Raw genomic sequence first — 13,638 nt, 5'->3', positions numbered from 1 at the left:
TAGGGAGCTCGGCGCACTCTCCTGGGCGCGCAGTTGCTCTGTTACTGTCCCCGGGAGCCCGAGGGCATCCTCGCCCTCCTGGGTCCTGCTCCAACTCCCCACGAGCCCCTTTCCCCCGGGAAGGTCGGTGCAGCTCCTGCTTCTCCGGGAAGGGGCTCTCCTGTCCTGGGGACACTCGCCCCGGCCTCAGCCCGGCTCCTCGCGGGCCCCTCCCCCTTGGAGGCCTTTGTTCCTTTATTTCTTTTTCTCGCGTCTTCCTACCTTGATAGATGCGCGAACTCTTCTCACTGTAGCATTCCAGCTGGTCTCTCTTTAAATCTCAGGCCGAATTCATAGATTTTCAGGATAATTTGAAGGTTTTCTAGGTAGTTTGGTGGAGACAGGTGATTTGGGGACCCTACTCTTCCGCCATCTTTTTCCTGCTTATTTTCTTCTAGTAAATTCTTTCCAGAGGTACAGTTCATGCACTTTTGTGAGGTTTATGAGAACTGCTTGACCAAGAGAGTTCTAATAAATTAGCTTTAAAGATATTAATATAGAATAACATATATAAGGAGTAGCATATCATAAATGTATATCTACTGTATAAAATATATATATAATATACAAAAAAGGTTATATAAAATATGTGTAAAACCAGTAAGTGAAGGAAATATGAAAATCTTTTATTGAGAAAAAAATAAAGTTAATTTGCATACATTCTTCCCTTCAGGAAGAATGCTATTTTATATAAGTTGAAAATAACTTTCAATGTAATTTTCTAACATAATAAAATTATAGAAAAAAATTTAAAAAGCCAAAGGGGCCTAAATGGAATGACCTATCAGAATTAACCGGCAGTGAGGTACTTTCTGGAATAGAAGTCTTCTTTTTACTCCTTTCTAGAATTACTTTACAGAATACTAGGGAAAAATGAAAACTCTGTCACATTAGAATTTAATCTGGTGCTTTGTCAAAATACCATTGTAAAATTTTAGCCTCACACTCTGTGATCTGGGATTTTATTTTAAAAATTGGCTAATTATCATGAAGAATTCTGATTAGCTGACTTTTCATGTTTATTATATTTTTTAAAACATTAGGTTCTATACAATTTAGAAATGTTCTATAGAAATCTTTGAAACATTATCAATGAAAATGGACAAATATAAGCTCGAAATGGTTTTATTTTTGTAATCATATAATTCTCAGGAATTACTTGGTGACTATTTTAGAACTAATTATTCTTTAAAGACAGATTATCAATGAATACATTCTTTCAGCTGTTACTAGCCTAAACATTATTTCATATTGCCTTGCCGTTTTAGTAAACTTTAAAGATCTCAAATAAGGTGGTTGGTGTGATGAGCAGGAAGGGGCTCTGGACTAGAAGGCCTGAGTTCTAATCCTGGCCCATTCCACAGACAGAAGGTATTTTTGGAACTCCTCTGTCTTCTGGATCTCTGCCTAGACTATACTGAAATCAGTATAAAAAACTATTAATGAGCTATTTCATTTTTTATACTAAGTTTTTGAAATCTAGTAGGGATTTTATCATATACAGTTCATTTCAATTCAGATGCTAAACTTTATTAGAAATATTTTATCTGTATTTGAATTCTATAACGTTTACAGTAGATTTACAAGTTGTTCCAAAGACACCTAAAAGTTTCATCTAGGGGCACTTGGGAGGCTGGGTTAAGTGCCCAACTCTTGATTGCAGCTCAGGTTGTGATCTCAGGGTCATGAGGAGCTCTGCATGATCTAGGCATGGAGCCTGCTACAGATTCTCTCTCTCCCTCTTCCTCCCCTCCCTTAAAACCGTTTATGTGTATGGGCATGTGCACACACACTCTCTCTCTCTCTCTCTCTCTCTCTCGGAGGATTAGTTTTTACATTTTTATTACAACTAAATATAAAAATTCAGTTCCTCAGTTACACTAGCCATATTTCTAATGCTCAGCAGTCACATGTAGCTAGTGGCTACTACATGAAATAGCACAATTTCTTAAGTTTTGGTTTTTCTAAATCTACTTCTTACCATTTATAAGAAGTACCTATCTTGTATCTGACCTATTTATCAGGCCTAGGAAGGTGAGGCCTGTTTTAAAATTTGTGACTAACTCAGAGAGAGGAACAGTTTTGACTTCCTCAGTGTAAGAGTACTTGAAAGAGACCCACTGTTGAAGGACATATTTTTCAAGGGTAGGCTGCCTTTCAAGGAGAAACATCTTTTGGGTAACTTTTTATGTATGTGTGTATGTGTCTGCTTAACTATGACTGCCTATAAATACACTATTGAGAAAATACTGTTCTGTTTTGTCCACCTCCACTTGACAAATTGTAGGATAAATTAGTGTAATATAAATTGTGAGTTTTTAAGTCAAGCACAGGTATAGCAAAGTCAAAGCAAATCTTGAACATTAGATTTTATCTGGAAAGAATACCTTAGGAAGTTTAATTATTTTGAGTGTTTTGGAAAACTTCAAATTATGCTTAGATTTTTTTATCTGTTTATTATATTCTAGAATGCCTGCCAAATTTTGACATACTTTTATGTGTATGTAATTTCTTTCCATAGATATGAAGCATCCCATAATGCATTAATCATTATATCTAATACTTCTATACTATATATTTTACAAAATGCTCAAATGATAAATATAAATTTTAGTACTTTAGATTCCCCCCAATCAATGAAAATGACTAGTTTCCTAAGTTTGTATGATGGGATATTTGCAAACCATTTATTAAATAGTTTTTTAATGTGAATTATACTCCCAGAAATTTTTGTTTTTATGGGTGACCAGATCTGATTAAGACATACAGTGAGAATAATCTGTAAGGCAATCAGAATGCAGACATCAATTAGTAATGTCTAACTTATGAAAAAACCTATTAGTTATGATCATTAAAGCAACATCAGTCATTTAACATAATAAAAATAATCTTTGTAATAAAATACTATCACTGGATCCAAATATCTAGTTTTAAAAATGCCCCTTCTGTGCCACTTCATAACCCTTACATGTCTTGCTCTTTATCTAGCACAGTCTTGTAAATTGGTGTTCTCTTCCTTGGTAGTCTCTAACCTTATGCACAAAGCTTAACTATTCAGATATTTGAGGTTTCACTATTAGAATTAATTTAGATAAATATCTTATATTGAATCTTTTGTGCCTACTGTGCTAAATCTTTTTACAAGTATCTAAAAGAAAATTTTCTTTTTCAGATATTATTCCCCTGGATATTCAGACACACTTCTGCAGAGAGTGGACAGCTATCAACCAATTACTAACTAATAAGCAGAGTTCTGTTTTTATACTCTAATTCACAACAGAGTATTTATGAATGACAGTCGTTAAAGCTCTTTCTAAATATTTGAACTAAGTACATTCTAGATTTATTCAGTGTGAAGTACCTTTGGATAATTTTTTCTAAATTTACATAATACTTTAAGAATTAGTGGCCTGAAAGATGTGGAAATACTGGTCACTTACATAGGATTTGCTCTAAGGGCCAATTTTTAGAAGACACTAAAGGGCATTAAGGCATTTGTTGCTGTTCTGTTACCACCCCACTCCCAGTCTCAAACACTCACACTCCCATCTACATATAGGTGAAAGATGATGTTGAAAACTCTGTTATTTGACCAGTTCCTCCTAGACATAGGCAAGAAAAACTGGCCTTGCAAATTCCTCAGCAGGACATAGCAGGGAAATAGTTGAATAAGGAAACTAATGACAGAACTATAGGGCACCTGAAGAGACTCTGATGCTCTTTACATCAATGCATTCACTAAACACAGGGAAACTCTGGTAACCTGTTGAGTTCTCCTACTAATTTAGGAAGCTGTCCCTCTCCTCTTCATGCCAAATTTTCTAAGCTCTTTTCTCACCTCACTCAAACTGTTCCTTACCTATCATGGGGCTGGAGAGGGAGGAAGTCAATATTAAGCATTATTCCACTACAGACATGCTTCCCATTTCATGGAAAGGTTTCTTCTGAGTCTAGCCTTGCTCATGAATAAACCAGGAAGCAGGCAAATAAAATGGGTCCTCAGCATACCCTGTCTTCACTTCATTTCCCTGAATTTCAAAAGTCACACTTTCAGAGATTTAAGAAATAATTTTTTAAAAATACCACTAAGGTTAGACTTTACATGCATTTTCACTTAGGGGGCTGTAAAGGGGTGAGAGGGGGTTTCAATAAAATTTTAAGAAAAACAGCATTAGAATTGTCCTTTGCATTTTTCCTGTAGTGTATTTCTGACCTTGGGGAATACATGATTAGGTTTAAGGGTCTTGGTTAGTTGGCGTGTGTGTGTGTATGTGTGTGGGTGTGTGTGTGTGTCTGCCTGTCTGACTGTCTGGATTTAGAAGGACATTTCTTACAGTGCTCTTCCCTAGCAGCCTGGAGAGGAGGCAAATGATAACCAGAGAGCCTGCAGGCCACAGTGTTCCCAAACTGGCCAGCTTTCAGATTTCCTTCTTGGATTCCCCGCCCCCCCCCCAAAAAAAGAACCTACCCATCTATTTTTGGTATCTTCTGGATTCATCTCTGTCATCATTTCCTGACAGTGCATAACTTTGCTGCATCTTTTTAAATTAAATTTCATCATACCCAAGATTGTCCCATTTCTTTTTGCCTTGTATCAGCCTAGGATTACTTGGAATTTGACTTTTAATACCTCTTGGGGTCTACTTTGTTTTCTTGTAGTAATTTCTTTGATTTATTACATAAGAAAATAACTTTCATTTTCAGTTGTGGTAGCTTTCCTTTTTCTCCTTCATGCCTGCCCAGCATCTCTTCTGAACCTTTTAACAATCTGAGAAAATAAAGTTTTCATGTTTCTTCCTTAGTACCATTGTTTTAGAATGGCCATGTTGGTCATGACAAAAATTAGTCTCTCTGGAATGAAACCTCCTCAGCTGTTCTAGGAATCGTGACTTTCCTATTATTACTTCTTGTCTTTGCATGTTACTGTAGTTGAAGATTTCATTTCATCATTTCACACTTATCAAATACTATTAAAGAAATAAAATGTTTAATATTGTTTGGATGAATACTATAATTTTATCATGAAATTTGGAAAATATATGCTATGAAACATTAATATAACACACTTAAAGCAAAATTAGGCTTGCTTTATTTTTAGAAAAGTTTGTGATGTGACTTTTTTAAAAAAATCTTATCTACTTGTGCTAAAGCAAAATAGTATGTCTTATTGATGGTATTTTCTTTGATATTTTCATCCCTGCTTTGAATTTTGTCAATTCCTATTCTCCAAGCAGACCAACCCTGTCTCACTGCTCTTCTCCCCCCACTGCAGTTTATTTAAAATTCAGCTATCATTAAGATATCTCATTTAGCTTATATGAACAGCACTTTATTTTTAGGATTTCAGTTCAAGAATAGAATACTTGAAACTTATTATTGGTTGAAACATTATTCATATAGTTCACTTGTTATGAAAACAGGTGCATATAAGTGGTGCTGAAAAGAGATGTTGAAAATCTGGGTTCTAGTCATTTCTGTCACATAGTAAGGGGTTAAAATACTTGTTTGGCTTACTCATAAGATGCTCATGAATTAACCTCCAATGGTGCAGGTAAAGGTTTTGTAAACCTTTCCAGTCTGTGGAAATTGATGTATGATCTTAGGGGAATCTTGACAGCCAATAGCAGATCAAACATTTTGGCTGGCAAATGGGCACACCGGGCCCCATCCTCTTAGGTAAGTGGAGTTGATACTAGATGATTATATAAAGAAAAGCTACATTGCCTGTCCTCATGGAGTTTTCTAATAAAAACACATTTGCCCACACGCAGAGAGTAAAATAGGCACGAGACACTGAACACAAAACAGGCCTATTTCATATATAAACAAATGACAGCCTCATATTTACAGGAGGTTGTCCTGTTTTTCTGTTTTCTTTTTTTCCAAGTTTTTAATTCTAGTTGGTTTTGATCTGTTTTTCTAATCTTTTCCTTTCAAACTACCCTCTTAAATAAGAAAGGATTAAAGATTTGCTCCCTTCTAATCTTGATGTGAGGTCCTGCATAACATAAACCCTGACCTTAAATTCCTAGGTGAGATCATCTCCATTCCAAAGTGTCAAGTATAGAAACTGACCTTGAAAGAATGATTTGTCTGTTTTCAAATCGCCAACTCTTTTAAGTTAGGTGCTAGTGAATGTTGAAGCTGGTGTATTCTGTAGCTTATTTTGCCACAAAATTCACTGTATGGAAAATATTGATTTGTGGCTATTCTGCTTCAGAGATTAAAAGGATTAAATGACAGTCATAACTCTATTGCATTTAACAGTCCATTAAGGGACTGTGGACCTTTAAAATATGATTTGTCTATGCAATTATTTTTCTAGTAATATGAATACTTATTTTTTAAAGATTGATTTATTTATTTGAGAGGCAGAGAGGGGTGGTGGCTAAGGGAGAGGAGAAGAGAGAATTTTTAAGCAGACTCCTTGCTGAGCACAGAGCCCTCACAGGGCTCAATCTCACCACCCTAAGATCACAACCTGAGCCAAAACCAAGAGTTGGATGCTTAGACTGAGCCACCCAAGTGCTCCACCTTTGTTTTAAGAGGATTTCATAGGGCATAAAATTAGATAATCAGTGATATTGCTTTAAAGAATGGTAACTTTTATTGTATTTGAGTAAGCTTTTAAAAAAATTTAGGCAATATAGGAAAAGATAAAGAAAAATGCAAAACATCACTCACAGCCCAGAAAATGTCATTAAGAAGCTGACCTAATTCTAGATATCTCCCTGAGCCTTTGTACAAATAAAAAATTTTAGAAAAGTGTATTCATGCTATCCATGCTATTTTAAAATAAAAAGAAAAAGCTATAATAGCTTGTTTCACTGAAGATGGGGCTTTTTTATTTTTATTTCAGTTGGTGTAAGGAAAAGTTCTCAGTGGTAAATTAAGGACCAATATAAAATATTTATAAATGGGCTCCTTTGTTAATGATTGGCTAGTATTTGCTACAGAGATTTTGTCTTTTATATTTTTGGTCTTTTTAGGAGACATTTTATTTCATAATTTTTAAGTGATTCTATGAAACAGACCACAAGGTTTAATGTCTTTTTCTTTTCTCTTTATACATGAACCTATGACTTTGCAAATGCTATAGAGATTTTATTTTTACTTTTTATTTTTCTTAGAGTGTGTGTGTGGTAGGGGGAAGGGCAAAGGGAGAAGGAGAGAGAGAATCTTAAGCAGGCTCTGTACCCAGCACAGAGCCCAGTGTGGGCTTGATCTCATGACCCTAAGATCACGACCTCAGCTGAAATCAAGAGTTGGACATTTAACCAACTGAGCCAGGCCGGTGCCCCTAAATGCTACAGAGATTTTAAACTGAGTGCTATTTATGGGTTATCAGTTTTACAACACTTGTTCAAGAATATTATACTAAAGATATATCATTTTGCAAGGTGGGTTGGTATAGCTATTTACACATTAAATAAAGCCTATAATTTTTCCAATGTATACAGAATTGGTGGTAATGCACTCCTGCTAAAATTTATACTAAAGAATCGAATGTATACATTACTGATGGTAAGTATTTACTCAAAGTATTTTGGGATATAAAGAAGTCCAGTCCTTTGAGAACTACTGCAACCTATATTGACTTCTCTCCTTTTTGAAGTTCTGTAGCATGTATAGTTTAAAACAAATGTAATTAAAATTCCAAAGAGAATGTCATCATTCTCCCACTTTCTTTTCTTCACTAACTCAAGTCTGACCTTTTTCTTGGATGAAGTGTGCTCTTCTGTCCCCAGTGGCACTAACACTGTGATGAGCATGCAGCAGCACTAATGGCAGGCTAGCCTGAGGATCAGGGCAGCTCAGTTCTCTGTGGTCATGTCTCTTCAAGTCCTGGCACCTTGCTTTTCTGAAAGACCATCATTTAGTGCAGAAGAGCACAGACTCTAGAGTTAGAGACCCATTTTAGAATCTCAAAACTGCTATGCCCTGACTCAGTGGCTTTCAGCAAGTTACTAATAGTACCCAATTTATAGGATCCTGAGGGTTAAACAGGGTGAATGAGCACAGAGCCTGGCATGTAGTAAGCAGTGACAGCACTAACTATATGGTATCCTTGTGTAATTAGAAAAAGGTGCACAGTCCTCAAGACACTTTACTTTTATCTAGGCAGAAATTGTTGTAATACTCTGATTTTTAGACCAAGACACTTTACTGCCATCTGCTGGAAAATTCTCTTAGTAAATATGCAAATCCATGATTTCTATGATGTGAACCACATCCCCTTAGATGTGCTGGTTTCCTTGGGTAGTACACAACCTGCACAACTGTGCACATAGGTGCTCAATAGATCATATTTGCTACTCTCCTTTTCACTTTTGTATATGGGGTTTGGAAGAGAATTCCAGATAAACAATACTATTGTATGAAGCAATTGATTAAAAAAAAAATCAAGGAGTCCAAGTTAATCTCCATAAACAGTTCATGTCTATTTTGTTACAAAGCTTGGACACATTTGGGCTTACTACTTCTCTTACTTCTCACACAGAAAAGTACATTCTATAGTAAAATCTGCAATTTAAGTTAGCAGACATACTAATTCAACCATTATTCTGGCATCTATAAAAACTGAAAGACCAAACAAAGGACATATATATGCAAAATCAAAGTATGTTTTGGAATAATCCATGTAGCATTTTAATCTTGATTTTAAAAAGTGGTTTCAGAATATTACATTGTTATTGCAAGGTGGCAGATCTCTGGAAAGCAGCTCTGCCAGGGCTCTGTTCACCTTTCTTCATCCCAGAACCTGGGATGGGATATGACAGGTAACTCTCTCTTCTAGCCAAATAGCCTTTATTGAAGGGATCATTGTAGGACCTTTCTGTACACGAAAGGCAACAATATGGCTAATTTGCATACCTAGCAGTACAATCATAAAGAAGATTGACTACAGTTGGGTAAGTCAATTCTAGAACCAACAGACTGAAGGACAGTTTGGTCACTATGAGGATAGAGCCTAAAATTCTTCCCTAAGTGTATTTAGTGACTATTTCCCATGCACTTCAAGATACTGCCCCAGGCCTTTTCCTGGGTGACAAAGCATCGCAGCAAGGTGTAGGCCCCAGTGCCGGAGGCAGGAAGCCCTGCCAGATTAGTCAGCAGGCCCTGTGGTATTGGAGGGATTTGTGGGAGGAAAGGACACTGTGCAGAGTTACTGGTAACTCCAACCGGAGAACCCACAGCATAGGCTTCTGGGATTTGGGAGCATGGCCATACCATCTATAGTAAAGAACTTTACACCATTTGAAAAGATGGCCTTGACTGAGACAGAGCAACTGATTGTGCGACATTATGTAACTGCAACCAGAGATAATAGGGACTAGGTTCTAGCAGACCCAGCAGGTCATAAGTTGGGTGGACCCAGCAGCAACCTATCATAAAATGGAAATGTAAGAAACAGGATTGGGCGTGAACAGGAGGGCTAGAGTGCACAAGTAAGTTGTTCCAGTTGGTGGCCCAGATCTCCACGAATGTACTGGCATTCACAACTGTGAGTTCACAACTAGCTCACAACTATGGCTGCATGGGGGTATCTCTTATGGCTGGCTGACAGAAGAGAAAAAAGGCCACCTTTTCTTCACAGATGAGTTGGCTCAGCATAAGAGTGCAAGCCGAAAAGAGATGCTGCTACGCCACAGCCCTACATAGGGGGACCCTGAAAGAGAGTGGTGAGGGAAGGTTTCTGGCCATGTGCCTAGTTGTCTGCTTTGCATGGAAACAAGAATAGTTCCAGGTAAGAATATACACAGGGTCATAGCCAGTGGTAAATGGGGTGACAATCTGGCTAGAGGCTCAGAAGGAGAAATAATAAAATATCATGGATAAGGTGTGAACACAAAATGTGAAGAATTTTGTGTCCCAAGTTCATGCATATCAAAGTGCCACTGTCTTAAAGCCACTAAATATGTTCATGGTCCAGCCATGGACATCAGTCAGTCTCTCTCATCCCCAACTGTAGTGCTGGCACAACGGGTACTTAAGTGGAGTAGCCATGGTGATGGGCAGGCATGGTGGTTATGAACAGGGCTTCAATTTACCAAGGCTGACCCAGCCACAGCTACTGCCAAATATCCAACCTGTCAATCAGAGAAATCAATGCTGACCTCCCAATTACAGCACCATCCCACAAGGTAACCAAGCTACCATCTGGAGGTAAGCCGACTACAAGTGGACCTCTTCTACCCTGGAAGAAGCAGGTATTCATCTTGACTAAGGTTGTTATATATTTTAAGAATGAACTTTCCTTTCCTATCCACATGACCCAGCCAACAGCACCCATCTGAGGAGTAAGAATGTGTGATCTACTGACACAAGATCCCATAGAATACTGCCTTGGACCAAAGAGTACAATCTCATACTGCATAAAGCCACCAGCATGACAGAATGGTGGGATGGCCTCTTAAAGATACAGTTAAGGCTCTGGCTTGGAGATGATACATTTGAGGTTGAGATGCCACCCTAATCAGTAACTATTATGTGGTACTGTGTCCCCAGTAGGTAGAACTATGTGGGAAAGTGGGTGGCATTCCCAGTGGTACACTTGGAAGGTTTGTGCTTCATGTCCCCATTTTAGATCTGTGGGTCAGGAGGTCTCGTACCTAGGGGGATGATACTTCACTTCAGAGTCTCACTGTACTTTATTCTATAGCTGCAATTCAAGTCACTTTAGTCTCCTTAGGCCGAGACACCAGCAGGAAGTCAAGGAGTCACTAAACTAGCAGACATCATTGATCCTGATCATCAGGGGAGGGTAAAGCTCTGTTACAGAATTCAGAGAGGGAACAATTTTTGGCACACAAATGATCCAATGGAATCTCCTGATGCTCCCATCCCCAGTTTTAACAGTAAACAGACAAGAACAGAAGCCATAATCTAAGATGGGAATGGTGGAGATGAGGATTTGGGTCACCCTACCAGACAATATGCCTAGACAGCATGGATGCTAGCTGAGGCAGACCTAGAATGGGTGGTGGAGAAGTGTCAATTACTGAAGGCTTGAGATCTATTGCAGCTGTAGCAACTGTAGCTTGCCCACAAATCTTGTAAGTTTCCCCAGCAATAAAAGCCAATCAGAATCCTAGAGTTGGGATTATTAGGTGGATGAATTTACCATAAGAAACAGTTGGTGGCACAGGAAAAGATGCTCAACATCACTCCTCATCAGGGAAATGCAAATAAAAGCCACAATGAGATCTCACCTTACACCTGTCAAAATGACTAGACACAAAAGGACAAGAAATAATAAGTGTTGGTGAGGATATGGAGAAAAAGTAACTCTCATGCACTGTTGGTGGGAATGTAAACTGGTGCAGTCACCGTGAAAAACAGCATGGAGATTCCTCAAAAAATTAAAAATAGAAATACCACATGATCCAATAATTCCACTACTAGGTATTTACCCAAAGAAAATGAAAACACTAATTTGAAAAGATATATGTACCCCCATATGTTTACTGCAACATTGTTTATAACAGCCAAAATACGGAAGCAACCCGAGCACCTATCAATACATGAACGGATAAAGAAGATGCAGAGTGTGTGTGCATATACACACACACACTGGAATAATACAGTTATAAAACTGAAATCTTGCCAATTGTGCCAACATGGATGGACCTAGAGAGTATTATGCTAAGTGACACAAGACAAAGAAAAATATAATATGATTTCACTTATACAGAGAATCTAAGAAACAAATGAACAAGGAACACACACAAAAAGCAGGAACAGGCCCATAAATACAACTAATGGTTGCCAGAAGGGAGAAGAGTGTGGGGCTGTGTAAAATGGGTACTAGAGATGGGGAGGTCCAGGCTTCCAGTGATGGGATGAATAAGACACAGGGAGAAAAGCAGAGTGTACAGAATATAGTCAGGGGTGCTGTAACAGCGTGATATGGGGACAGGTGGGAGCTACACCTGTGGTGAGCACAGCATAAGGTAGAGAGGTGTGGAATCACTGTGTTGTTCACCTGCAACTAACGTAACACTGAGTGTCCACTGCACTTCGGTAAAACAAGGGAAGCAGCAGCAGCTGGGTCTGAGCAGCACAAGGGATGAACTGTAATGGACGCTCCTCTTCAAAGCTGCGAGCCCACGCACCCACAGGCCCAGGCACCCATTCCCCAGCTGCAGCTCTTTCCTAGGCAGACCTAGTTTCTGTCCTTACCACAAATATGAACTGAATTAAATCCTCAACCCACAACCTGAACGAGCCTTAATAATTTGCTAACTCTTAAAATTAACACCTTCACTTGAATCCCCCCAACACTCAAGAGCACTTAGGCAACTAGTTTAAATTGGAATCAAACCAAACCAGAACATCAGATTTTCTCAGATCTAGGCCCAAGCCACAGTTTCAGACACTGTGTGAATTTAACCCTGGCTAGCCTCTTTCTGGCCTTAGCAGCTCTTGCTGATCAGAAGCTTCTAACTTACTCAGATGGGGAAGAAAAAATTGGTTGTATTTCCAAAAGTAATTCCACACCCACACAATATCATAACCACTTCCCTTCCAAGTCACATCATATAAATAAGTGACACCTGGCTGTGGTTAATCATGTCTCGATTCTCCTCTAATTAAGCCTAACAAAGGCTCTGAATATAAGGGGTGATTTATCTTAACTTCATTTAGGATGAGCCTGCCTCACGGGTCAGGCAAATCTTTGGATTTCTCAACGAAGACCGGGGATAGGAGTGGGAGTAGGGAGGGAGTTAAAAAAAAGCAGTTTTCATGTGAAAAATTATTCTTAGAGGTCTTCAGATTGCTGCTCACACAAGAGATACAGGTCTGGGTTTCAGCACCATGAGGTCAGGAACTCATCTTTGTATTCAACATATCGCTTAGCCTGGCTGCCTGGCACTCAGTAGATCAGTAGTCACTGCAGAGTTCCTTGGGGCCTTGATGGTGGTTGGCACCAGAGCCTTTGGCAAGGACACTCTGAAAGTAGTCTGCCCAAGCTAGAACAGGCTCTCTTCAAGCTGCACTGCCAAGGCTGCTGCCACTTGGTTTACACTGGGCATTGGAATCTGGGTATATTGTCAGCCACAGCCACTCAACTCAAGTTAGCACTGCCTGAAGCAGTTCTCCTTAGGGCTTTAACATGGTAGCCAAAAAGACCTGTTTCAAAGGAATGAGCCCACATGTAGTATAATTCTCAGTTTATTAAACTGTGCAAGCTTGAATACATACTCTGTGCATGTGAATCAATGCCGGAAACTTTGGATTTGACAGGGTCGCTGGTGCCATGCTCTGGAGGAACCGGTGGGCTTCCTGGGCCAACTCTCCCAGGGGAAGGCTTGGTGGTTTCACTCTTCCCTGGATTCCATGATGTCCTGAGTATCCTTCCAGTACATTTACACTTAGGTTCTCTCCAGTTGGTTTCTGTTATTTGCAAGCAGAAGAAAAGCACTTTAGAGGAAACCAGTGTCCTAAGCTGGTTGCTGAGAGAATGATAGTGTCACAGAAGGAAGTGGTGAGAGGTGGAAAGGAATGCTGAGTGGAGAGTTGGGGTGAAGGCTCTAAAAAGCCGTCTTTCTTCAGCTACAGGCGAGGGACTGTGCATAGACTGCTGACTGGAGCTCA

General features: G+C 39.0%; 1 protein-coding gene and 1 long non-coding RNA gene across 7 annotated transcripts in view; one reads left to right on the top strand and one right to left on the bottom strand.

Annotated features, from left to right (window-relative positions):
• SPAG6 (sperm associated antigen 6) overlaps positions 1–4,210 on the top strand; it is a 72,965-nt gene extending 68,755 nt beyond the window's left edge. For all 3 annotated transcript variants that reach the window (XM_077896837.1, XM_077896835.1, XM_077896836.1), the window contains one exon: positions 3,212–4,210. In XM_077896837.1, the coding sequence (XP_077752963.1) occupies positions 3,212–3,281 (70 nt within the window). In that variant the 3' untranslated portion in view covers positions 3,282–4,210. The remainder of the gene's footprint in view (positions 1–3,211) is intronic.
• The window catches only part of LOC144313678 (uncharacterized), a 33,682-nt gene that overhangs the window by 8,704 nt on the left and 11,340 nt on the right, over positions 1–13,638 (bottom strand). For all 4 annotated transcript variants that reach the window (XR_013379306.1, XR_013379305.1, XR_013379304.1 and 1 more), the window contains one exon: positions 13,246–13,437. This is a non-coding gene — a long non-coding RNA (uncharacterized LOC144313678). The remainder of the gene's footprint in view (positions 1–13,245; positions 13,438–13,638) is intronic.

Source organism: Canis aureus, chromosome 5, assembly GCF_053574225.1.
Source record: "Canis aureus isolate CA01 chromosome 5, VMU_Caureus_v.1.0, whole genome shotgun sequence".
NCBI lineage: Eukaryota > Metazoa > Chordata > Mammalia > Carnivora > Canidae > Canis > Canis aureus.
This window is presented reverse-complemented; position numbering and strand designations above follow the sequence as displayed.